The 25,632-nt window shown below is 38.4% G+C and overlaps 1 protein-coding gene across 5 annotated transcripts in view; it reads left to right on the plus strand.

Annotated features, from left to right (window-relative positions):
• The first annotated feature begins 2,209 nt into the window (after window positions 1–2,209).
• Window positions 2,210–25,632, plus strand: part of RBMS2 (RNA binding motif single stranded interacting protein 2) — a 56,223-nt gene continuing 32,800 nt past the window's right edge. Inside the window, exons 1-2 of one of the 5 annotated variants that reach the window (XM_081309464.1) lie at window positions 2,210–2,360; window positions 2,658–2,724. Coding sequence is in view for 4 of the 5 variants with exons in the window: in XM_081309463.1 (XP_081165589.1) it covers window positions 3,883–3,948 (66 nt within the window). In the remaining variant the exon portion in view is untranslated. Of the gene's footprint in view, window positions 2,361–2,657; window positions 2,725–3,704; window positions 3,949–20,513; window positions 20,743–25,632 lie in introns of those variants that run through there. The other 4 variants (XM_081309463.1, XM_081309465.1, XM_081309461.1 and 1 more) reach the window with 4 other exon arrangements.

Raw genomic sequence — 25,632 nt, forward strand, 5'->3', positions numbered from 1 at the left:
GCCACAACCCAGACCCACGAAAAGAATTTTTCAATAATCAGTTCATTTGCTAATGGGGGGAGAGAGAAAGGAAAAATTGGATTGAGTGTCCCTGTGGAACTTCTGATCTAGTATATTCCAGGTATGTAGTTTAACCTGCTTTGTCCTAATATAATCTTTCTTCCCCCAGTGCTGGAGTTGAACCCAGGGCTTTGTATATGCTAGGCAAGTACTCTGTCTCTGAGCTACATCTACATCCTCCCCTTTAAAAAAAAAAAATCTTACTTTGAGATGGAATCTTGCTGAGTTACTCGGGTTGGCCTCAAATTTTATTTTATTTATTTTTGGTACTGGGGGTTGAACCCAGAGGTGCTTAACCACTGGGCCATATCCCCAGCCCTTTTTCATATTTTACATTATTTTTTTATTTTGGGGGGGAGGGTGCTGGGGATTAGAACTCAGGGCCTTGTGTATGCAAGACAAGCACTCTATCAACTGAGCTATGTCCCAGCCCCATGGCCTAAATTTTCAAACCACCTGCCTCAAATCTCCTGTAGCTAAGATTATAGGTGTGCACCATTGCACCTGGCTCAGACTCCATCTCTTTAAAAAAAAGGTTGAAAGTAATGATTTTTAATGTTTTCATCATAAACAAATGAAAATGTTTGAGGGGTTAGGTATGTTTGACTTGATTTAAATATTACGCAATATGTGCATATATCAAAACATTGCCTGCTACACATTAATAGATATAATTTTATGTATCAGTTAAAAACAAACTTAATTTATAAGATTTGAAGTGTTTGTCAAAGAGATGTTGTCATTTTCATATTCATAGCAACACTATTCATAATAGCCAAGTTATAGAATCAACCTAAATGTCTCTCAACAGATTAATAGATAAAGAAAATATGGCATATTTTCACAATGGAAGACTATTCAGCCTTTAAAAAGAAGGAAATTCTGTCATTTTGTAACTGCAGGATGGAACTGGAGAACATTATGCTAAGTAAAAGAATCCAGACACACAAAAACAAATACTACATGTTCTCATCACATGTGGAATCTAAAATAATCAAACTCACAGAAGCAGAGGGTAGAATGGCTGTTAGAAAGGCTGAGAGGTGGGGGGAGTATAAAAGGGTACAAAATCTCAGGAGAAATGAGATTCTTTGTTTTTAAAGATCTAATTGCACACCTTGGTGAATTTTATTAATAGTGTATTACAGGAGCTGGGGTTGTGGCTCAGTGGTAGAGCGCTTGCCTAGCATGTGTGAGGTACTGGGTTTGATTTTCAGCACCACATATAAATAAATAATAAAGTTCCATCAACAACTAAAAAATATTTTAAGGAAAAAAAATAGTGTATTGTACATTCCAAAATTACTAAGTAATTTCAAATGTCCTCACCACAAAGAAATGATGGATTATCTGAGGTGATGGATATATTAGCTTGATTCAGTTATCCCATATTATATTCATAAGTCATATCTCTTTGTACTCCATATAATAGCTATAAATTGTTAATTTACAATTAAAAAAAAAACACCATGAATAGCCAACTACAGTGAGACACAACAGTAGGATGACAACTACAAAAGAGAAACACGGGGGAGCTGGGGGTTGTGGTTCAGTGGCAGAGCGCTTGCCTAGCATGTGTGAGGCACTGGGTTCGATTCTCAGCACCACATACAAATAAATGAACAAAATAAAGGTCCATCAACATCTAAAAAATAAATAAATAAATAAATAAATAAAAGAAACATAGCTCACTGGTAGAGTGCTTGCCTTTACTGCAGCCTGCAGGAACCCTGGGTTCAATCCCCAGCACACACACAAACAAAATAAACAAAAAAACTCAGCCTTCAAAAAGTGAATATTAGAGTTTTAAAAAATTAAATTGATTGCCTTTATGGATTTGGTCCTCAAGAGTAAGTTTTCTGAACCACATTAAGCCAAAGGAGAAGGTATCTACCAAGGACTTCAATAGCAAGGATAAATTGGTATATAATTAATGAGTATCTGAGGGCTGGGAAGGTGCTTTTTTGAAAAATATGTCATTACTGAGAGATGCTGTTATTTATTTATTTGCTGTAATTGGCTCCTGTTTCCAATCTCAGTTGCAATTCCCACATTGAGGCTGTTCCCACCCTTCCTGTGTCCCTTGAGCTGAGCAGGCACTTCCTGTCCTATTGGAAATGAAAGTTACAGACTGGGGGTGGATGTGTATGTGTGTATTTACTCTGCAGAATGCTAGTACTGTCTGTTCCATTATCATAGCAAAAAAAGTGACAGGAAAACTAGGCTGGAGACCAGAACTTCATTTTAGGAGCTTTATGTTTGTTGTGACAAAACAGACTGGATCAATTGATGTTTGGAGGGTACTTGTGATGTAGCAGGGTGGCCTTAAGAAGGGATTTGAACACTTTCATTCTAAGTCCTGTTCCACTTAGATGGGGAGGGTTCCTGGGTATCAATGTTAAGTTTTTGGCTTACTAGAATTTTCTTGTTAAGGCTTCTTCTACAAGGGATTTATTTGAAACTATTAGATTTAAATCTTGTTACAACTGTGTTAGGTTCTTACTCTTAAGTTATGTTTTTCTCCCTAGGAAATTTTCTATTTTTCTTCTTTAAAACATATGTTCTTTAAATAGTTATGTATATATTTATTTTTACAGCTCCAAGAGGACTTAAGCAGCCCTCCCAACTCTACAAACTTCAGCGTGGACATAAATTCCAGTTTTGGTGAGTTGCTGTACTTATTTCAGCTTTATGGATCTTAAAAGACTTGGAAATAGTGGGATAAAGAGTCAAATAAGATATATTTCAGTCTGATAATGGCTTTTTTGGTGGGGAGGGTACCAGGGATACTTAACTACTGAGCCACATCCCCAGACCTTTTTATCTTTTTATTTTGAAACAGGGCCTCACTAAGTTCCTTAGGGTCTTGCTTACTTGCTGAGGCTGATTTTGAACTTGTGATCTATCCTCTTGCTTCATCCTCCCAAGCTGCTGGGATTACAGGCATGCACCACCCGGCCTGATAATGCCTTCTTAAATATGAACTCCTTCCTGAGAGAATCTGAAATAGGAGTCCCAGGGTATCAGCATAATCTGGGAGAAACAGAACTATCTAAGGATCTAAAATTCATTTTTCCCCATTTTTAATTTTCTCTGCTTTTTGGTGTGTTCCTCTGTTATTTATTAGAGCATTAAGATCACTCTAAATATACTTTATCTCAGTGTATTTTCTTTTTTTGTTGGTAGGGGATTGAACCCAGGGGTACTTAATCACTGAACCACATCCCCAGCCCTTTTTATATTTCATTTCTTTGCTAAGCTGCGTAGGGACTTGCTAAATTACTAAGGCTGGCTCTGAACTATCCTCCTGCCTCAGCCTCTTGAGTTGCTGGGAATTTGTTTTCTTTATGTATTCACCAAGTCAATATCTCAGTGGTCCCTTTGGCATCAAGCTTAAAATCTTCTTATAGCTGAGATCTGAGGAAAGGGAAATTTTTGTTGTCTTTTCATAAGAATCAGAATTTGTTCACAGAGTAAAGGGGATGAATTTGAAAAGGGTTAGACCTACAAATTCTTCTTTCTAGCTTTAACTACTGAGCTTATGGAAAACAAAAAACTAATATCTTGGGCATTAGGACCCAGTGGAAGTGGCTCGTTCAGACTCTGGGCTAACTTCTCTCAGTGACGTAGAAGCAGCCCTAACTCATTCTTACCCGCAGCCCCCCCATCTCTCTCTCCTGCTCCCTTTCTCCCCTTTCTCCTCCCCCTCCCTTCTCCCTCTCCCTCCCCTTTTTTTCTCCCTCTCTCTCTCTTTCGCCCTCTTTACCCCCTCCCTTTCCTTCTCACTCTTCTCTTTCTCAGTTCTCTAACATTAAAGAGAAAATGCTGCTATCAGTGACTTCCAGGCCTGGGATTTCAACTTTTGGCTATAACAAGAACAACAAAAAGGTAGGGAAAAGAGCTTTTTTGGAATTCAGCTACTTCCTTTTCTGGGGATCCGGGAGTGCCCTTGGCTTTAGCATTCTCCTTTAAGAGGGGAATGAGTTCCTCCCTCGGCTCAGTGCTCTCTTTTCCACTACTTCTTTTGGTGCCATTTCTCACCTGGTTCTGGTGTTAAAAGAGTTTACAGTCCCCGTTTATGAGGCCTGAGAAGGCATGGAAATTAAAAACAAATCAAGCTTGCAAGTTTGTATCCTTGAGAAATGAAGTTAGACTCCCAGATGATACATACCTATCTCCATGGGGATAATATGTCATCTCAGACCACGTCCCCTAGCCCACTCCCAACAAACTCATTTTGACTTTTGGTCAACAATGTCTATTCTCCTCCACTCTGCCTTTCTTTCTTTTATTTATTTATTATTTTATGTATGTATTTATATTGTGCTAGGGATCAAACCCAGAGTTTCCTGCATGCCAGACAAGCACTCTACCACTAAGCTACATCCCAAGCCCCCTACCTTCCTTACTATCACCAGATTGCTGAAATCACAGGTAGTGCAGTTTTACACCTCATCAAGAACTGGGTATGTTCTCCTAGACCCTGAGACCCTATCCCACTCATTTTGTAAAGAAGGAATCTTGAGAGATGACATGCCTTGGGATTAAGGCATAAAGGTCTGTGATTCTTTGGATCTTGCTTATTATGATCTGATACTTGGAGCTCTGCAGATAACCAGGCTTAGCAGGGATCTTTAGAGTCTTTATGATTAACCATGGCTTCCAGAGATATGTACTGTGGTTGGGCACATGGGCAGTCTGGAAAGACATGGACAATCTTGCCCATATTTGCCAGGGAATATCCTTGGGAGTTTCTTGGCATTTCAGGGCACAGTATTGATTAAGAGAAATTTTATGGGGCTGGGAATTTAGCTCAGTGGTAGAGTACTTGTATAGCTTGCATGAGGCTCTGACTTTGATCTTTAGCACTGCCAAAAAAAAAAAAAAAAAGAAGAAAGAAAGAAAGAAAGAAACTTTATGCTGTAGCAGGAAGCTTCTACTCACTGTCTGGGTATTGTAACTGTTCTTTATAAGACAGGGATTTTTGCTCATCTAATAGAATGTTGGAGGTTGCAAAGATCCCTGCTGCTTTCTCTTGTACCTATAGAGATCATTGCAGGTAGATTTAAACCTAAGTGTCTAATCAGGGCTGTGGGTGAATTTATGTATTTATTTTTTGTTGTTGATATTGGGATTTAACCCAGGGCTTCATGCATGCTGAGTAAATGCTCTAACCACTTAACTGCTTCCCCAGCCCCTAGTGGGTGAATGTTTATAGACCCAAACTTAATGTTAAGTTATGGTCGTTAGTTTGTATAGTTTTATTCTGTTTATGTCTTTAAGAATGAAAGGTTCATACATATTTGTTGAATATGCATATCCTGATAACCTCCTATTAAATGTTATACAGTTTTATGTATTATACATATATATTTGAGAGGGGAATATTTCATCTATCTTTATTCTCTTCAAATTGGTATAGTACTGTATTAAAGCTTCTTTCCAGATTTTTTTTCTCTCCACATTTGTGGTTACTCAGAACCCACTAAAATAAAGTAAAATGAATCTCCAAAATTGACTGTTTTCCTATTTCAGGGTTTTATGTATTTGAAGATATCTAAAACCTCTCTCATCATCAGCTCTCCACTCCCTCTACCCCCTGGGAGAATAAGAAGTGTTTAGCTTCTAAATCTAGTGCAGTATAGGGAACAAAAGGTAAGGTTGTAAATTTGAGTTCGAATTTCATATCTCTTCCTGATAACCTGTAAAATATAGGAAGAAATTCAGGAAACATTGGGACAGGTGGGCAGGATAGGAATAACATTGTATAACATTAGTAACATTGTTACTAATATGTTTGTCAATCTTTGGGTTCTATGGGTCACTGTTATGTATGAGACATCTAAGGATGCTGTATATTTACATCCTTTTGTGTCTGTATATAAGACTCTTGTGTGTTTTTGTTAGATTGTGAATGTTGAGTGTATTTAAACTAATGCTTTACCATGTTTCTAGTCTGCTATTGACATATAGGCTTAATATGTTTGTTTCTCTGTTTTGGAACAAGTGTTATGGATGCATTTTCATTTATTCATGTAATTTGTGCTTTTTAAAAATAATCTAACATTAATTTTTAAAAAAATAACAGCTTTTTAGTGATAAATGTAAGGTATACCCTTTATTGAATTAAACATAAAGGGATTTATAAAATAGTCCTCCCTTTGTGTCCTATAGTTCTTTATTCAATCCAGTTCCTCAAGGAAAGTAACTGGTAATAGTTTGGTGTATGTGTCATTTGAGACTTTTTTTTTTTTTTTGTACCAGGGATTGAACCCTGAGGCTCATTGCCACAGGGCTACATCCCCAGCCTTTTTTATTTTGAGACAGTGTCTCACTAAGTTGCTGAGGTGGCCTTGAACTTGCAATCCTCCTGACTCAGCCTCGTGAGCCACCGGGATTACAGGCATGTGTCACTGTACTCGCATCCAGACTTTTTTAAAATGCCAAAACAATCTTGACAGTAGCTAATTTGCTGTTTCTATTAAGATAACCTGTAAGATATAGGAAGATATCAGGTGGACCCAATCTATGTAATAAAGTTGTAATAAAGTTGTTGGACCTGCTCCAAATGTTTAAAAAATGGAAATAGGGGTATATAGTTCAGTGGTAGAGCATGTTCTTGGCATACTCAGGAAGCTCTGAGTTTAGTTCCCAGCACCCATCCCTTAATAAAAAAGCAATCAAATTATACATATCTGATACTTTTTTTTTTAAAGACCAGAATTTTTACACCATAATTTGCTGTTGTCTATAGTCATCACCTGTGGTTTTTAGAATAACAGATTACCAGAGATATTACCATTTTGATTTTTTAATTTTTTTTTTTAAGAGAGAGAGAGAGAGAGAGAAAGAGAGAATTTTTTTTTTTTTTAGTTTTCGGCGGACACAACATACAACATCTTTGTATGTGGTGCTGAGGATCGAACCTGGGCCGCACGCATGCCAGGCGAGCTCGCGCACTACCGCTTGAGCCACATCCCCAGCCAGTTATTACCATTTTGAAAAGTTGCTTTTTGTGTACCACTTGTGACTTGCTTATATTAAAGTGTATTATTTACTAGATTTTAAAAAGTAGGATTACTTAATTTTTTTCCCCTTCTTTTCTGGGGATTGAATCCCAGGTGCTTTACATCCCCATTACCCCCACCCCATTTTTTTTTTTTTTTTTTTTTTGTGGTGCTGGGGATTGAACCCAGGGCCTTGTACAAGCCTTATATAATTTTATCTTCCCCAGTCCTCCCCAGCCCTTTTTATTTTCACTTTTTTATTTGGGGATAGGGTCCTGCCTAGGCTGGTCTTGAATTTATGATTCTTCTGCCTCGGCCTCATGAATTGTTGGGATTACAGGTGTGTGCCACCACACCCAGCAGGATTATTTTATTTTGAAATATATACTTACTGGAGAAGTTTTTAAGAAGCTCATGACAATCATACTTTTCTTACTTTTTGGCTGGTGTTAAATATAAGAATGCAGTCAACAAAAACATAATGCCTAATAAAGGCAATCTTTATTAGGATATAATGTTAAATTCCCATTTATTTCTTTGGAATTAAAATAGTTACAGAAAGGGGAAATGTGGACTTCAAAAAGGGATTCTGGAAGATAATTTAATGTACTTTTTAAAAACATCAGCTTTAATGGCCTTCAATTAGTCTTTTTTATAGGGCTGAAGCAAAAAAAAAGTTATTTCTAGGGTCTTGCCACTGTGTCTTCAGTGTTTGAGTGAGTTGTCTCAGTAGGGAGACTGGAGTATAGGTGAGGTTGAAGGAGGAAATATTTGGGACTAAAGGAATTTCATACTTGCACAGGGCCTAACCACACCTTCCCTGACATCGTCTCCCTGGCATGTGTTATTATAATTTAACTTCTCATAGCATCAATAACCATTTCCTTTGGAAAAAAAGAAAAGGGACTGCATTTAATGTGGGATAATTAGTTTTCCCCATGTATTTTACACAGTTTCAATGTCTTCTTGATGTTAACACATTGAAGACCAATGTGGGGCTGGAGGCTATGATGAAAATAGGACTGACTAGTGGATGTTGCCAGATCTTTAGTCTTTGTTAAGCTTCAGTTAACTGAGATGGTCAAGGTGTTTACTCAGAAGAGAGTGAGAAACACTGCTGGAATCATTTGTACTTATAAAGGGAGAGAGAATTTTCTGCATTTATATTTACTACATTTTTGTCTAATCAATTTGAAGAGAACTGAGAACTAAGAACTTGTAGGTCTAACATCTCTTGACTAGGACAGCTTTGTGTGTGTGTGTGTGTGTGTGTGTGTGTGTGTGTGTGTGTGTGACAAGGTCTTACTATGTTGCCTAGGCTGGCCTCAAACTCCTGGGCTCAAGTAGTCCTCTTGCCTGAGCCTCCTGAGTAGCTGAGACTACAGGTACATGCTGCCATGCTTGGCTTAGGACAGCTATGAATTATGTTATTAGTATTAAGTTAACTCAGTTGATTGAAGCTTAGTGGTGATATCTTAACATCAATCCCTCCATTCCACTTTTACGTACCACTCTAATTTGTACTCAATTTTGACTATTTTTACTACTACAGTAAGCATTCCACGTGATGTCCTTGTCTACTGTTTTCCTACCTTTTATGCTTTGCCCCCAAATAAAAAGAAATTTATATTTTTGGTTGTCCTGGAGATTGAATCTACCACAGAGCCACATCCCTGGTTCTTTTTATTTTGAGATAGGGTCTGGCTAAATTCCTGGATTTATAGGCATGTTTCACTCTGCCCAGCTGCCTCCAAGTAATTTTATACCTGCTTCCAGAACAATCTTCCAACAACCCAGCATTCTAGCACAGATTATTTCTTGTATAAAACATTTTCATAGTTATATATTACCTGCTGGAAAAAGCCTAAATCCCTAGCCTAATATCCACCTATCTTGCCTTTCCTTATTTTCTCCACCTTACTGGACCCCCCACCCCCCATCCCACTGATTTCATTACATTCACTCTGCTTACCAGTTGTGTTAACTGCAGTTCTCTGGTTGTGTCCTTTGATTGCTGGTTTGCATTTCTGAATCCATAGGAAAATGTTCAATAAAACAGAAAAGAATATGACTAACAGGACAAGGTAAAAATATAGGTTAGAATAAGAGATTAATTGGAATTAAAAGTTGAACAGGCAGTCCATAAAATTATATAATGGAAAATAAGGACTGAAAAATAGCCATTGATTTTGTTAGTATGAAGGTAATTGATGATTTTGACAAGCAATTTCAGAGTAGTAGGGAGCAAAAGTGAGACTGGAGTAGGTTGATGAGTGAAAGAAGGTAAGGAAATATGGATGGTTTGTATAGACTAATCTTTATATTTTAGTTGTAGGTGGACACAATATCTTTATTTTATTTACTTTATGTGGTGCAGATGATCTAACCCAGTGCATCACATGTGAGAGGCATGCACTCCACCACTGAGCCACAACCCCAGTCTCATATATAGATTAATCTTTTATGAACTTCAATTAAGATGGAAAACAGAGCTGGGTGACTTAGTACATTCCTGTAATCCCATTGACATGGGAGGTTGAGGCAGGAGGATTGTGAGTTCAAAGCCCGCTTCAGCAACTTAGTGAGGTACTAAGCAACTCAGTGAGATCCTGTCTCTAAATAAAATATAAAATAGGGCTGGGGATGTGGAGCAGTGGTTGAATATCCTAGAATTCAATTTCCAGTACCCCCACACACACCAAAAACAAAGGGCTGGGAATGTGAGTGGGCAAGCGCCCCTAGGTTTAATTCCCAGTACCAACAAAACAAAAATTATGCTACTGAAAAATGATGGTGATTCTTTTTAAACTATTTCTGTCCAGAATAGACAGAAATCCATATAGACAGAAGTAGATTAGTGATTGCCCAGGGCTTGGGGGGACAAGGGGTGGGAGAAATAGGAAATAAGTGTAATAAGTATTGGATTTCTTTTTGGGGTAATAAAAATCTTCTAAAATTGATTGTGGTTATGGTTGCATGACTCTTTGATTTACGCTTTACTGAATTTATGCTTTAAATGAGTGAATTGCATTGTATGACTTATGTCTCAATAAAGTATAATTTCTTTTTTCTTTCTTTTTTTTTTTTTTTGGTACTGGGTATTGAACCCAGGGTCACTAAACCACTTAGCCACATCCCTAGCCCTTATTTATATTTTAGTTAAAGACAGGGTCTCACTGAGTTGCTTAGAGTCTCCCTAAGTTGCTGAGGCTGGCTTTGAACTCGCGATTCTCCTGCCTCGGCCTCTGGAGTTGCTGGAGTTTCAGGTGTGTGCCACTGTGCCTGGCCTAGTAAAGTTGTAATTTAAAAAAAGTAAGGGAAGGGGCTGGGGTTATGGCTCAGCGGTAGAGCACTTGCCTCGCACGTGCGAGACCCTGGATTTGATCCTCAGCACCATATACAAAAAATAAATAAGTGAAATAAAGGTGTTGTGTCCAACTACAACTAAAAAAATAAATATTAAAAAAAGTAAGGGAAGAGAAAAATGATATAAAACCTGAAAGAGGATGGAGGTAGTATTCTGAGATTTTTTTTTTTTTTTTTTTTTTTGGTTACTGGGGATAAATCCAGGGCCTCCCAGATGCTGGGTAAGTACTTGGCCTATGAACAATATCTCTAGCCTACACCCCTCCTTTTTTTCGGGGGTGGATACTGGGGATTGGACTCAGGGGCACTGAACCACATCCCCAGACCTATTTTGTATTTTATTTAGAGACAAGGTCTCTTTGAGTTGCTTAACACCTCACTTTTGCTGAGGCTGGCTTTGAACTCACGATCCTCCTTATTTAAAAAATAAGCCAGGTGCAGTGGTGCAAGCCTGTAATCCCAGTGGCTCAGCTCGGATGCTAAGGCAAGAGGATTACAAGTTCAAAGCCAGTCTCAGCAATTCAGTGAGACCTTGTCTCAAAATTTAAAAAAATGAAAATGGCTGGGAATGTGGCTCAATGGTTAAGCATCCCTGGGTTCAATCCCTGCCACAAAAATAAAGTTAAAAAAAAAAGTCCAAAAAATAAAAAAGGACTGGGGATTTAGCTCAATGGCAAAGCACTCGTTTAACCCTCAGTATGATCAAAAGATTTAAAAATTCAGCCAGACTATCTTTTAAGACCTTATTCATCCCTTCAACTTCAGCTGAAATGTTCTAATCCCTCTACTTCCCAGTCCCAAAGGGGACTTGCTTTCTCAACCCTAATATTTTGTACTTCTTTGTGGTATTTTGTAATTTTGCGTCATGTTGGAATCATTTAGGTATCTTTATTACTGAAATGTAATTCTATAAAGGTAAAGATAGTGTTACTCAATTTATTACCCTCCAAAATACCTAAAATATTTTATATCTTAAGTCTGTCTAGTAGAGACTAAAAACAATACATCCTAATAGATGTGATTAAGTTCACATAAGACAATAAGCAAAGGAAGTTAGCATTGTCTTCTATACAAATCCTAAAATAGGGGTTAGATAGATCTCAATTTAAATGTGGCTTTTGCACTTTATTAGCTGGGTGATCTAGTGCCAAGTTTCTTAGGCTCTCTGACCTTGAATTTTTCATCTTAAAGTATTAACATACTTTTTTGGATTCTTTTAACAATTGATAGTATTTATTTGTTTATTCATTTTATGTAGTGCTAGGGATCTAATCCAGGGTCTCATGCATGATTGGTAATCACTGTACCACTGAGCAAAATCCCAGTCCTAGTATTGTTTATAATCACATATCTGCATGTAAATTGACTGTTTCTACCAGGCGGCCTGCACAGTGGTTTCATTAATGAGGTTCTGGCATTAAGTTAGTTAGAAGAGATCAAAATAAAACACACAGACAGTACCTTATTTTACATTGCTAGGTCCAAGACGGCTCGCCTCCCTGATTCCCGCCTCCAGCCGCCCAGCAGGGCAGCGAGGATTACTCTGGGCTAGCAGGAGAGAGAGAGAGCGAACACTGGGGAGTAGCCTTTTATTTGGGGGGGACAAGAGATTCAGGGGAGAATTCCATCCAATGAAGGTTGAGGGGGGGCTGTACTCCAAGGTCAGGGTCAGTGATTGGGTCTCCAGGGTCAGTGGTTACGCACACCCCCACACGGATGGGCTCTCTCATCAGGAAAGGGTCGGGATAACTCCGACACAGCCAGAGTGCCTCAGGCCCTTAACGGGAGTCACCCAATCACGTGTCAGAATGGCTCCCCACAACTGTTATATCTCCAAACAAACAAAATAAAAATTTTGGGGGGAGATGGGGGCGCTGAGATTCAAATCCAGGGCTAGGCAAGAACTTTATCAAAACTTTTCTTTCTTTTTCTTTTTGGTACCTGGGATTTAACCCAGGGGTGCTTTACCACTAACTCACATCCCCATTTTTTTTATTTTTTATTTTGAGACAGGGTCTCACTAAATTGCTTAGGGCCTTGCTGAATTTCTGAAGCTGGTTTTGAACTTGTGATCCTTCTGCTTTAGCCTCCTGAGTTGCTGGGATTACAGGTGTGCACCATCATGCCTGGCCCAAAACTTTCTTAATGTCACTTCTTCCAGCTGCTGTCCCATTTGTGTTCTTCCCTTTATAGTAAAATATCTTGAAATAGTTCTTTATTAAAAAATTATACATAATAAGTATATTTGCTGTCTCCAATTTATTTCATTCTATTCTTTTATTATCCTTAATATGTTACTTAGCAGTAAAAAAGAGTTTATACTTATAAAGCATGAGAGAAATACCTGTGAACTCACATTCCAACTGAAGTACTGGAATCGTTCCCTATAAACTGTACAAACTTAGGAGTTTCTCATCCTCCCATCCCATCTCCCCCAAGCAGTAACCTCCATCCTAAATTTTGTATTTATCATATCATGTGTGGGTACTAGACACTGAACCCAGAGCTTCAAAAATGCTAGCTAAGTGCTTAGCCCTTGAGCTACATCCCCATTCTTTTTTTTTTCTTTAATTTTATTTTGAGACAAAATATTGCTAAAATTTTCCAAGTTGGTCTTAAAATTCTCTTTTCCTCTTTTTTTTTTTTTTTTTTTTTTTTTTTGTGTGTGTGTGTGTCTGTGTTGGGGGGTACTGGGCATTGAACCCAGGGGCCTTCTTCCACTGAGCCACATCTTCAGCCCTTTTTATTTTATTTTGAGACAAGGTCTTACTAAGTTGCTGAGGTTGGCTCCAACTTGCGATTCTCCTGCTTCAGCCTCCCAGGCCCATGCTTAGAATAACTAACCCACTTCCTTAATAATGACATTAATGTATTAGTAAGAGCCTAGCCCTTTTTGACCTGAGCACCTCTGGTTAGACCCCTACCTCCCAACACTGTTACACCAGAGATTAAAATGTCCTAATGGGTGTGAGGTGCTATCACATTGTAATTTTGTTTTGTGTTTTGCTAATGATTAGTGATGTTGAACATCATTTCATGTGCTCATTGTCTATTTACATATATATTATTTGGAAAGATATGTCTATTCAAATATTTTGTCCTTTTTTTTTTTTTTTTTTTTTTTTTTTTGTACCAGGGATTGATCTCAGGGGTTCTCGATCACTGAGCCACTCCCCAGCCCTATTTTGTATTTTTTTTAGACAGATCTTGCTGAGTTGCTTAGGGCCTCCCTAAGCTGCTGAGGCTGGCTTTGACCTTGTGATCCTCCTGCTTCACCCTCATGAGCCGCTGGTATTATAGGTGTGAGCCACCATGCCCAGCTTATTTTGTCCAGTTTTGAATTGTGTTATTTTGTTGAGTTCTAGGAGTTTTCTATATATTCTGGATACCAACCCCTTTTTCAGATACATGATTTGCAAATATTATCTCCTATAGGTGGTCTTTTCACTCTGTTGATTGTGTCTTTCAATGCACATTTTTAAATTTTATGCAGTCCAATTTTTCTTATTTTTTCTTCTCTATGCTTTTGGTGTTATATTCAAGAAATTATTGCCAAATCCAGTGTCATGAAGCTTTTTTCCCTATGTTTTCTTCTAAGAGTTTTATAATTTTGATTCCTACTTTTATGTCTTTGATCCATTTTGAGTTAATTTTTATAATCATGTGGTAAGGGTGCAACTACATTCCTTTGCACATGGGTATCCAGTTCTCCCAATATCACATGTTGAAAGGATTGTCTTTTCCTCATTCAGTGGTTTTAGCTCCCTTATTAAAAATCATTTAAGATGGGCATATGGCTCATGCCTGTAATCCCAGCAGCTCGGAAGGCTAAGGCAGGAGGATTGCAAATTCAAAACCAGCCTCAGCAATTTATCAAGGCCCTGAGCAACTTAGCTAGATCCTGTCTCAAAAAATAAAAAAGGGCTGGTGATGTGGCTTAGTGGTAAAACACCCCAGGGTTTAATCCCCAGCCCCCCACCAAAAAAATCAAGTCATTTGACCAATACTTCTAGTCTCTGTGCTCTATTCCATTGATCTCTTAAAACATTTTCTGTTGTAATAATAAAATACCTGAGTCTGGGTAATTTGTAAAGAGTAGAAGTAAGTTGGCTCATAATTCTGGAGGCTGGGAACTCCAAGAGCCTGGTGCCGCCATCTGCTTAGCTTCTTCTTGGGGCTTGTAGCTGCACTATATCACAGTGGAAGACATTGCATGATAAGAGAGAGCAAACTTGCTAGCTTGGATCTCTCTTCATCTTTGCCTTAAGTTATTAATGCTATCATAGAGACTTTACTCTCAAGACCTCATCTAATCTTCTTTATCTCCTGAAGGTCCAACTTCCAAATATCATTAAGATATGATGAGGATTAAGATCCCAATTCTTGGAACTTTGGGGGACACATTCAAATCATAACAGTTGATCTGTGTGTCTGCTTTATGCCGGTACCACACTGTTGATTACTGTAGCTTTGAAATAAGTTTTGAAATCAGGAAGTGTGAGACTTCTGACTTTGTTCTTCCTTTTCAAGATTATTTTGGCTATTTGGAGTCCCTTGAGATTCCAAATGAATTTAAATTTCTTTTTTTTTTTTTTAATGTAGATGAACACAATACCTTTATTTATTTATTTTTATGTGGTACTAAGGATCAAACCCAGTGCCTCACAAGTGCCAGGCAAGCTTGCTAGCTTGGATCTCTCTTCCTCTTTGCCTAAAGTTATTAATGCTATCATAGAGACTTTACTCTCAAGACCTCATCTACCTACTCTACCACTGAGCCACAACTACAGCCCCCAAATGGATTTTAAGATAGGTTTTTCTTACTTCTATAAAAAAGTCATTGGATTTTGAAAGGGATTGCATTGAGTGTGTAGATCATTTTGGATAGTATCAATATCTAACATTAATTTGCCTGATTCAAGAGCATGAAATACACTCCCTTATATTTACATCTTACATTGTCTTTAATTTCTTTTAGCACTGTTTTTCAGTTCTCAGAATACAAGTCTTTCACCTTCTTGGTTAACATAATAATAATAATAATAATAATAATAATTATTATTATTATTATTATTATTGTTGTTGTGGATGGACATAATACCTTTATTTTATTTATTTATTTTAATGTGATACTGAGGATTGAACCCAGTGCCTTAAATGCACCAGGTGAGCACTCTAACACTGAGCCATAACTGCAGCCCCAGCCTTATTCTTTAATTCATTTTGATGCTAAAACAGAGTCTTGGCTTTATTTTATTTAATAAGCAACTAGCATTTTTACATGCCAGTTAATGTTGTAAGCCCTTTACAAAATTTAACTCATTAAAGTATCCTAAAGACTATATGTGATAAGTATGATTTATCTCCATTTTGCCCATGGGGATATTAAGGCCCAGGCAGGTAAGTGACTTTCTGAAGGTCATGAAGCTAGTAAGTCGAGCAGCTAGTTTGTAAACAATACTAGAGCTTGACTCCAGAGTTGCGCTCACCACACTAGGCTGCCTTTCTGTGTAGTTTCTACTCTACTCAAAATTTCTGACAAGTGTAAATTTCTCAGGGCATCTAAACACATTAGGAAATCTGTGCTTTAATTTTTTTATAAATTGGAGAAGTTTGTCCTGGAGTTTCCTGGTCATGTGCTCCAATTTGGACTGGTTGCTCTTCTGCATAGTTGTCATTGAGGATCTCCTTCACTCATCCTGAAATTTTGCTATTTCTCTGGGTTGGATCTTGTTAGTCAAACCATACTCTTTTTTACTTGACTCTCTTGTTATTGTGGAGCATCGCAAAATGCAAGATAAATAATTTTTTTCTGATAACTGGAAAGTCTGAAAATCTTCATTCTACCCAACACTTAATTGAGAGTTGACTGGATATTTAATTATTGGTTGGAAATAATTTTTTCACAGAATTTTGAAAACATTGTTCCAGTGTCCTCTAGTATTGCTGTTAAGCTGACTAATGCTATTTTGATTCCTGATCCTTTGTTAGAAACTTGCTCTTCCCTCTCTGTCTCATAATGTTAGAAAGTTTTTGTTGTTGTTTGTTTTTCTTGTACTGGGGATTGAACTTGGGGGTACTTTACCACTGAGCTCTACCCTAAGTCCTTTTTATTGTTATTATTTTGAGATGGGTCTCACTAAATTGCTGATGGACTCCCTAAGTTGCTGGGGCTGGCCTAAAACCTGTGATCCTCCTGCTTCAGCCTCTTGAGTTGCTGGGATTATGGGCATGCACCACTGTGCTCAGCTATTGATTTCTTTTTTGGGGGGTGGCGGGTACTGGGGATTGAACTCAGGAGCATTTGACCATTGAACCAAATTTCTAGCCCCATCTTATATTTTATTTAGAGATAGGATCTCACTGAATTGCTTAGCACCTCACTTTTGCTGAAGCTGGCTTTGAACTTGTTATTCTCCTGCCTCAGTGTTCCAGGCTGCTGGGGTTACAGGTGTGCGTCACTGCATCTGGCAGCTGTTGATATTTAAAAAAAAAAATTTTTTTAGTTGTAGACGGACACAATACCTTGATTTTATTGATTTACTTTTATGTGGTACTGAGGATTGAACCCAGTCCCTCACAGGTGCTAGGCAAGCGCTCTACCACTGAGCCACAACCCCAGCCCACTTGTTGATATTTTTTTTTTTTTAAATATTTATTTCTTAGTTTTTTGGTGGACACAACATCTTTGTTTGTACGTGGTGCTGAGGATCGAACCCGGGCCGCATGCATGCCAGGCAAGCGCGCTACCGCTTGAGCCACATCCCCAGCCCCATTTGTTGATATTTTTGATATCTGTTATTATAGTTTTCTTTTTCTCCAAGAGTCCTCTTTTTTTCCCCTCTGTACTTTCATTTTTCATTGGATTTTGTTTTTGCTTCACAGATGAAATTATTTTTGTTTAGATTTCCTGAGACTATTTATTATTGTTGTTATTATGATGTTTCTTTCCCTGTGTTATTTCTTTTTCTTTTTCGTACCTTTTTTGTTTTTCTGTTTGTTTTGGTCTCTGACTTCAGAGGTTTTCTTGTTATGTTTCATGATTTGGGGATGCTTGTTTAAGTAGAAAGCGTTCAGAGGGAAGCCCCTGTGGGCAATAGGAAGATCTTACCAAGTAGTGGGCTTGTAAAGGAATCAAGCTTATGTGCACATGGGGAACCCTGAATATGGTCATTTATAGGGCATTTCTGTTGGGTTGGTTAGTTTCCCAGAGAGAAATACTGCAGTCTTGCCAAGAATGATGACCTGCACCTATAATGTCAGCAACTCTGGAAACTGAGGCTGGAGAATTACAAGTTTGAGGCCAGCCTCAGCTGTTTAGCAAGGCCCTAAGCAATTTAGTGAGACCCTGTCTCAAAATAAAAAACTAAAAGGACTGTTGCTCAGTGGTTAAGCTCCCCTGGGTGCAATCCCCAGTACACCCCACCCCACTCTACAGTCTCCTAGGAGGGACTGACCTAGAGAAATGTCTGGGAATGTTACTTAATCCCTAAGTCACCAGCTGTGCTTGGTAACTATAAATCCAGAGCCACTCTGGTGCAGCTTCCTGGAAAAATAAACTAGTTTCTTCTGGAGAGGATATAGAAAGGGGTAGTGGTAGCCTGACTGTATAGATAGTACCTCTGACTTTAAGCTTAATGCCTTCAATTTCTGAGCTTTTTTATTATTTTGGAAAAAGCTCACCTTCTCTTTGTTTTGTATTAGCTTTTAGGTTTCTTTGCTCTTCTAAATCATATGTCATTTATTCATCTGATGTCTAGCTTTGAAAATGTTAGCATATGTTATCTGTCCTCCCTGTTTTTGAAGGTTTATGTATTTTAAAAAACTTTATAATAATTTCGGGCTGGGGATGTGGCTCAAGCGGTAGCGCGCTCGCCTGGCATGCGTGCGGCCCGGGTTCGATCCTCAGCACCACATACCAACAAAGATGTTGTGTCTGCCGAGAACTAAAAAATAAATATTAAAAAATTCTCATTCTCTCTCTCTCTCTCTCTCTCTCTCGCTCTCGCTCTCGCTCCCACTCTCTCTTTAAAAAAAAAAAAAAACAACTTTATAATAATTTGAATAGGATCTGGGAAGCTTTAAAGATTCCAAATTTCCTACACATTCTTTTTAAAAAAAAAATTTTTTTTTTTTTAGTTGTAGTTGGACACAATAGCTTTATTTATTTTATTTTTATGTGGTGCTGAGGATTGAACCCAGGGCCTCACATGTGCTAGGTGAGTGCTCTACCGCTGAGCTAAAATCCCAGCCCCTCCTACACATTCTCCCCCTCCAATCTGGTATTTGTCCCCACTATTCCACTAAAATAGGTACTTCTAAGTTGTTCAATCCATTTTTCAGTTTTCATCTTATAAAACCTCTTGCTGACATTGGCTAGAGTTGCCTGTGGCCTGTTTTTGAAATAGCCCCTTTTCGTGGCCCTGGTAACACTACTCCCTTGGATATTGCCCTTTGGCCCTTCTCTTCTGGTTTCCTTATCAGGTACTCTGCTTAAGCTCCGAGTATTTAGAGTTTTTTTTTTTTTTTTTAATATGTATTTTTAGCTGTAGGTAGACACAACACCTTTCTTTTATTTTTATGTGGTTCTGAGGATCGAACCCAGTACCTCATGCATGCTAGGCAAGCACTCTACCACTGAGCCACAACCCAGCCCGTATTTTCAGTTCTTTAGGCCTCTTCCTCCTCCTCCTCCTTTTTTTTTTTTTGTACAGGGAATTGAACCCAGAGGTGCTTTACCACTGAGCTACATCCTCAGCTCTTTGTGTTTTTTATTTTGAGACAGGGTCTTCCTAAGTTGCTGAGGCAGGCTTTGCAGGCCTTGAATTTGTGATACTCCTACCTCCACCTTCTGAGTCGCTGGGATTACTTTGTTTATATAATTGACTTGGTATTCAGGTCTCACTTTGGCAACCAGTCTTAACCTCTAACCTCTGCCTCATTCTTAAACTTAGTTAAATTAATGAGTTTTGCTGGGTGTGGGGGTGCCTGCCTTTAATCCCAGCAGTTTAGGACCCTGAAGCAGGAGGATTGCAAGTTCAACACTAATGTCAGCAATTTAGTGAGGCCCTAAGCAACTTAGTGAGACCCTGTCTCAAAAAAAAAAAAAAAAAAAAGGACTGGGGATGTAGCTCAGTGGTAAAGTGCCCCTACATTCATTCCCCAGAACTAAAAAATAAGTTTTGATAGAGATGCTTCCGGAAGATACATCTGGATGGATACTCAAGGAGAATCTCAAGTTCATTTCAAATTTGTATTGGTTTGTGATGATGGTACTGAGAAAACTACATGCTACTTCATGGAATATCATTTGACTAGTGAATCTGAGAAGTATGGAGCCACCTTGGGTGTTAGGTCCATCCCATGCATTCCACACCAGGAGAGGAACTGTTTAGTTCAATGTATGGGATACATCTGTCCAGGAGAAATTGGTGGACTGAGAGATGGCTATTATATTGAAGCCCAATGTGCCATTTAAAAATATATATATAAATATAAAAATTTAAAAAATATATATATATATATAAACACAATACCTTTATTTTATTTTTATGTGGTGCTGAGGATCGAACCCAGTGCCTCACATGTGAGAAGCAAGTGCTCTACTACTGAACCACAGCCTTAGTCCCCATTATAATGTTTGATGTGGGCTGGGTTTGTGGCTCAGTGGTAGAGTGCTCGCCTGGCATGCGTGAGGCACTGGGTTCGATCCTCAGCACCACATAAATGGAAAATAGAGATACTGTGTCCACCTAAAACTAAAAAATAAATATTTAAAAAAAAATGTTTGATGTAATGTGATAGAGTTGCTCACAAGAATGTACTGGTCTTACATAGAAACTGAGTACATGAAAACTTCCCCATTATGTTGTGTGGCAACAAAGTAGACATAAGGACAGGAAAGTAAAGGCAAAATCTATTGTCTTCCACACAAAGAATCTTCAGTACTTTCTGCCAAAAGTTACTAGTGCTTTGAAAATACCTCCCTCTGACTCCCTAGAAAGCTCACTGGAGACTGATTTGGAGTTTGTATCCTGCTTGCTTTTGTGTCACCAGGCCAGAGATTGTCAGGCTTCCAGCTTTGGCAGTAAAATATGAACATAATTTAGAGGTTACTCAGAAAACTGCTCTCCCAGATGCAGATGATGATTTGTGGGAAGATGAAGCTGGAGCCTGGTGTCGGAAGTCTAATTTTACAGGCAACTGTGCTGTGATGTCAGTGGAGCGGTGTGTATGCCACTTCATTATGTAACTGAACCCAACATGTGCTTCCTCTTTGGAATGCTGAAGGAGATGAATGGGCTTTGGAGTGAGTATGCCAATTCAAAAATTAATTACCTGCATTTTTTAGACTTGCATGTTAGCTGTTTAGCAGCACAATTATTTCCTTCTTGAGTTTCAAATGTAAGACTGCTATATAAGGCAGGTGAATTGATGTGTGCCTTTAGTGCCAGTTACATGGGAAGCTGAGGCAGGAAGATCACTTGAGCCCAAGAGTTTGAGGCTAGCCTGGGAAACAAGAGAACCTGAAAAAAAAAAAAAAAAAAAGCTGTATATTCAATTGGGAAATCTTGTTTTCTACTGTCATTTGCATTCCTTTTTGTTTAGAATCAGAACACAGTTTTTAAATATTTTAAAAAGAAAAGAAAAAGTAATGAGTTTGATAAACTAGGTTATTATTCTCCCAAGGACTAATTCTGTTCATTTTGCTATCTTTTTTTGTTTGTTTTTTGGTACTGGGTATTGAACCCAGGAGTGCTTTACCACTGAATACACTCCTAGTTCCCCCTACTTTTTTTTTTTTAAAGTTGTATATGGACACAATATCTTTATTTGTTCATTTATTTTTATGTGGTGCTGAGGATCAAACCCAGTGCCTCACACATGCAAGGCAAGTGCTCTACCACTGAGCTATAGCCCCAGCCTTCCTCGTCCTTTTTAATTTTTTATTTTGAGACAGGGTCTTACTAAATTGCTGAGGCTGGCTTCAAACTTGCAATCTTTTGACCTCAGCCTCCTGAGTCATTGTAATTACAGGAGTGTGCCATCATGCTTGGCTTCAGATTGCTATTTTTTTTTTGAGATTTAAGATATATATGTTAGTGGGGGCTAGGGTTCTGGCTCAGTGGTACAGTGCTCGCCTAGCACATGTGAGGCACTGGGTTTGATCCTTAGCACCACATAAAAATAAGTAAATAAAATAAAAATATTGTGTTCATCTACAATTTAAAAAAATATTTTTAAAAGATATGTTAGGAGGCTGGAGTTGTAGCTCAGTGCTAGTGTGCTTGCCTAGCACATGTGAGGCCCTGGGTTTGATCCTCCACCACATTAAAATAAATAAATAAAATATTGTATTGTGTCCATCTATAACTAAAAAAGTATTTTTAAAAAAGGTATGTTAAGAATTATTAGAAGAATATAGGTCTAAGAGTTAGGCTGTCTAGACTCAAGTGTCTTACTATTCTATCCTAGTTTAAAGAAATGTTTTATCAGACTTAGAAAATAATTTGTGTGGGGGGTGATGGTGATTCTGGGTATTGTACCCCAGGAGTACTTTACCCAAGCTACATCCCTAACACTTTTTATTTTTTATTTTGAGACGGCGTCTTGCTAAGTTTCTTAGGGCCTCACTAAGATGCTGAGGCTGGCCTCGAATTTGTAATCCTCATGCCTCAGCCTCCTGTATCACTGGAATAACAGGCATGTGCCACCACCCCAGTCCTGTTTAATTTTTTTAAGACAGGCTTTCATCAAGTTGCTGAGGCTGGTCTTGAACTTGTATTCCTTTTGCCTCAGCGTCCCTGGTAGCTGGGACTAACAGTCCTGTGCCACCATGCCTTTGACTTTTCTTCCCAGATCATATGTCCTCCTGAACATGTGGTCCACCAGCCAGGCTGAACAATGGAGGGTTAGGTGATATATTATAATACTCAGTGGGAAGTGTCCCAGCCATATTCTCCCAAAGCAACTGGCTGTTGTGTTCATATTTCATCTATTTAATCTTTTTGGTGAGTGTATACATTTCCTAATATGTATGAGGTATTGCTATACTGACATATACCCATAAACTGGTTGCACTGTTCATTATTTCTGGGGCGTGGTTGCAAGCATGGGATTATACTGTCTAAAAACATGGTTCCTGTAAAGGCTATGCCCATGACACAGTTGCCATAATATGTTATTTGGGGACTACTACTCTAGGGTCTATGTAAACATTAGTTTGTTTGTTTGTTTTGTGGTGCTAGGGATCAAACCCAGGTCTTGTGCATACCAAACCCACATTCTTACCATTGACCTTTACCCTCAGCCCACCATCATTTTACGTAAAAGATTTTTCCTCTAATTTCCCATCTGATTCATAGTTCAGATGCCTTTGTTCTAAATGTTCTACTCTAAGCAGACATTACCTACAGGAACTTATAACTGTTCTCTTTCCAGAAAGGAGAGAAACAAAGGATGTAGGGTCATTTAAAGGGCTGCTGTATGTGTTTACTTAGCTGTTTGCCCTGATTTTGGTATTGCCAGTGTTTAGAATTTCTTTTTTTTTAAAGAGAGAGGGAGGGAGGGAGGGAGGGAGGGAGGGAGAGAGAGAGAGAGAGAGAGAGAGAGAGAGAGAGAGAATTTTTTTAATATTTATTTTTCAGTTCACAGCGGACACAACATCTTTGTATGTGGTGCTGAGGATCGAACCCAGGCCGCATGCATGCCAGGCGAGCGCGCTACCACTTGAGCCACATCCCCAGCCCCAAGAATTTCTATCACTTAGTTCTGCTTAACAAAAAGCAGAGTTATACAATGGCAGGAGCATTGAACCTCACTTTCCAAATTTTAAAAGAGAAATAGCACATCTCCCATTCCATCTCATGGAATTGTTAGAAAGATAAATGAAATCACGTTTGTGATAGGACTTAAGGCCCTATTAAAGTGTTAGAGAGAAAGATCTGGAACAGAATTCTGCATTAAGATGTGCTTTGAGGAGGTTCTTTATACAGGCTTGAAGAAAGCAGAATTTCATTGAGAGGTTCTGGCACAAATTCTCTTCCATCCAAATCTGTAGGGTAGAATGGTTGTTTCATTATTCAGGGTCTGGAAAGGAAACAGCATAGCTCTCAATCCTTTCCCTCAGTCCTAAGTAATCTCTAGTTAGGGAATTACTAATCTACTCTTTGTCTCTATAGATCTGCCTGTTCTGGACATTTTGTATAAATAGAATCTTACAATTTTTTTTGGTTATTGGTTTCTTCCTCTTATATATGATTTTTTTTAAGAGAGAGAGAGAGAATTTTTTAATATTTATTTTTTAGTTTTTCGGCGGACACAACATCTTTGTTTGTATGTGGTGCTGAGGATCGAACCCGGGCCGCATGCATGCCAGGCGAACGTGCTACCGCTTGAGCCACATCCCCAGCCCTATATATGATGTTTTTAAGCTTCATCCCTGTAGTAGCATGTATCAGTACTCTCTTCATTTTTATGGTTGAGTATTATTCCATTGTATAGATTTGCCACATTTAATTTATCCATTTATCAGTTGATGGATATTTCTAGTACCACTTTAGCTACCATGAATAATGCTGCTTTGAAATTTATGTACAGGATCAATAAGAGGCATATGTTTTCAATTATCCAAGATTATATACTTAGGAGTGGAATTCCTATGTTCTATGGTAACTCTGTGTTTAACTTTTTTTTGGTACTGAGGATTGAATTCAAGGGCCCTCTACCATTGAGCTATATCCCCAGCCCATTTTATCTTATTTTATTTTTTGAGTCAGGGTCTTGCTAAATTGCCAAGGCTGACCTTGAATTTGTGATCCTTTTGCCTTAGCCTCCCGAATCACTAGGATTGAAGATATGCACCACTGTGCCCAGCCCTCTCTGTTTAACTTCTTGAGGAACTCCTAAACTGCTTTCAAAAGTGGCTGCAGCATTATTTTACAATCCCACAGCAGTTTATGAGTACTTCAATTTCTTCAGATTCTCACCAACACTTGTTATTATCTGTCTTTTTTATTATAACCATCCTAGGAATATGAAGTGATAATCTCTTTGGAATTTTGCTTTGCATTCCCCTGATGGCTCTTTATTAAAAGTTTACTGTGTGGACTGGGGTTGTGGCTCAGTGGTAGAGCACTTGCCTAGCATGTGTGAAACACTGGGTTCGATTCTCAGAACCGCATATAAATAAATGAATAAAATAAAGGTCCATCAACATCTAAAAAATTTTTAAAAAATTATTGTGCTATTGGAAAGGGTGGCACGGGCCTGTAATTCCTGTGTCTTGGAAGTCTGAAGCAAGAGGATTACAAATTTAAGACCAGCCTGTGCAATTTAGCAAAATTTAGTGAGAGCCCATCTCAAAATAATAATAATAATAGGCTGGGAATGTAGCTCAGTGGTGGAGCAGCCCTGAGTTCAATTCATAGTATTAAATTTGTAATCCTCTTGCCTCAGACTTCCAAAACACAGGGATTAGAGGCCTGTGCCACCCTTTCCAATATCACAGTAAACTTAATAGAGAGCCATCAGGGAAATGCAAAGCAAAATTCCAAAGAGATTATCACTTCAGATTCTGAGGATGGCTATAATAATAATAAAAAAAAAAGACAGAAAATAACAAGTATTGGTGAGGATCTGAAGAAACTGAAGTACTCATAAACTGCTGGTGGGATTGTAAAATAATGCAGTCACTTTTGAAAGCAGTTTAGGAGTTCCTCAAGAAGTTAAACAGAGAGGGTTGGGCACAGTGGTCAATGCTTATAATTCCTTTCAAGGTACAACCCAAACATTGTCTTTGAGAAACTTTTCTGTCAGAAATTAGTTGTTTCTTCTTCCATGCTCTTTTTAAAATATTGATTGATTGATGTGGTACTAGGGCTTGAACCCAGAACTGCTCTACCACTGGGCTACATCTCCAGCCCTTTTTAAATTTTTTAATTTGAGATAGGATCTTGCTAAATTGCTCAAGCTAGCCTCAAACTTGAGATCCTCCTGCTTTAGCCTCCCAAGTTGCTGGGTTTACAGGTGTGTGCCACCCACACCTGGCCTCTCTTTCATGCTCTTATACCATTTTGCTTGGGTCCCATTAACACATACATTTCATTCTGTTAGTTTCTTTCTTTCTTCCTTGCCTTTCCTCTCTTCCCCGTCTTCCCTCCCTCCCTCCCTCCAGCCTGCCCGGCTGCCTCCCCCGCAC

This window comes from Spermophilus citellus (assembly GCF_964194105.1).
Source record: "Spermophilus citellus genome assembly, chromosome: 10".
Lineage (NCBI taxonomy): Eukaryota > Metazoa > Chordata > Mammalia > Rodentia > Sciuridae > Spermophilus > Spermophilus citellus.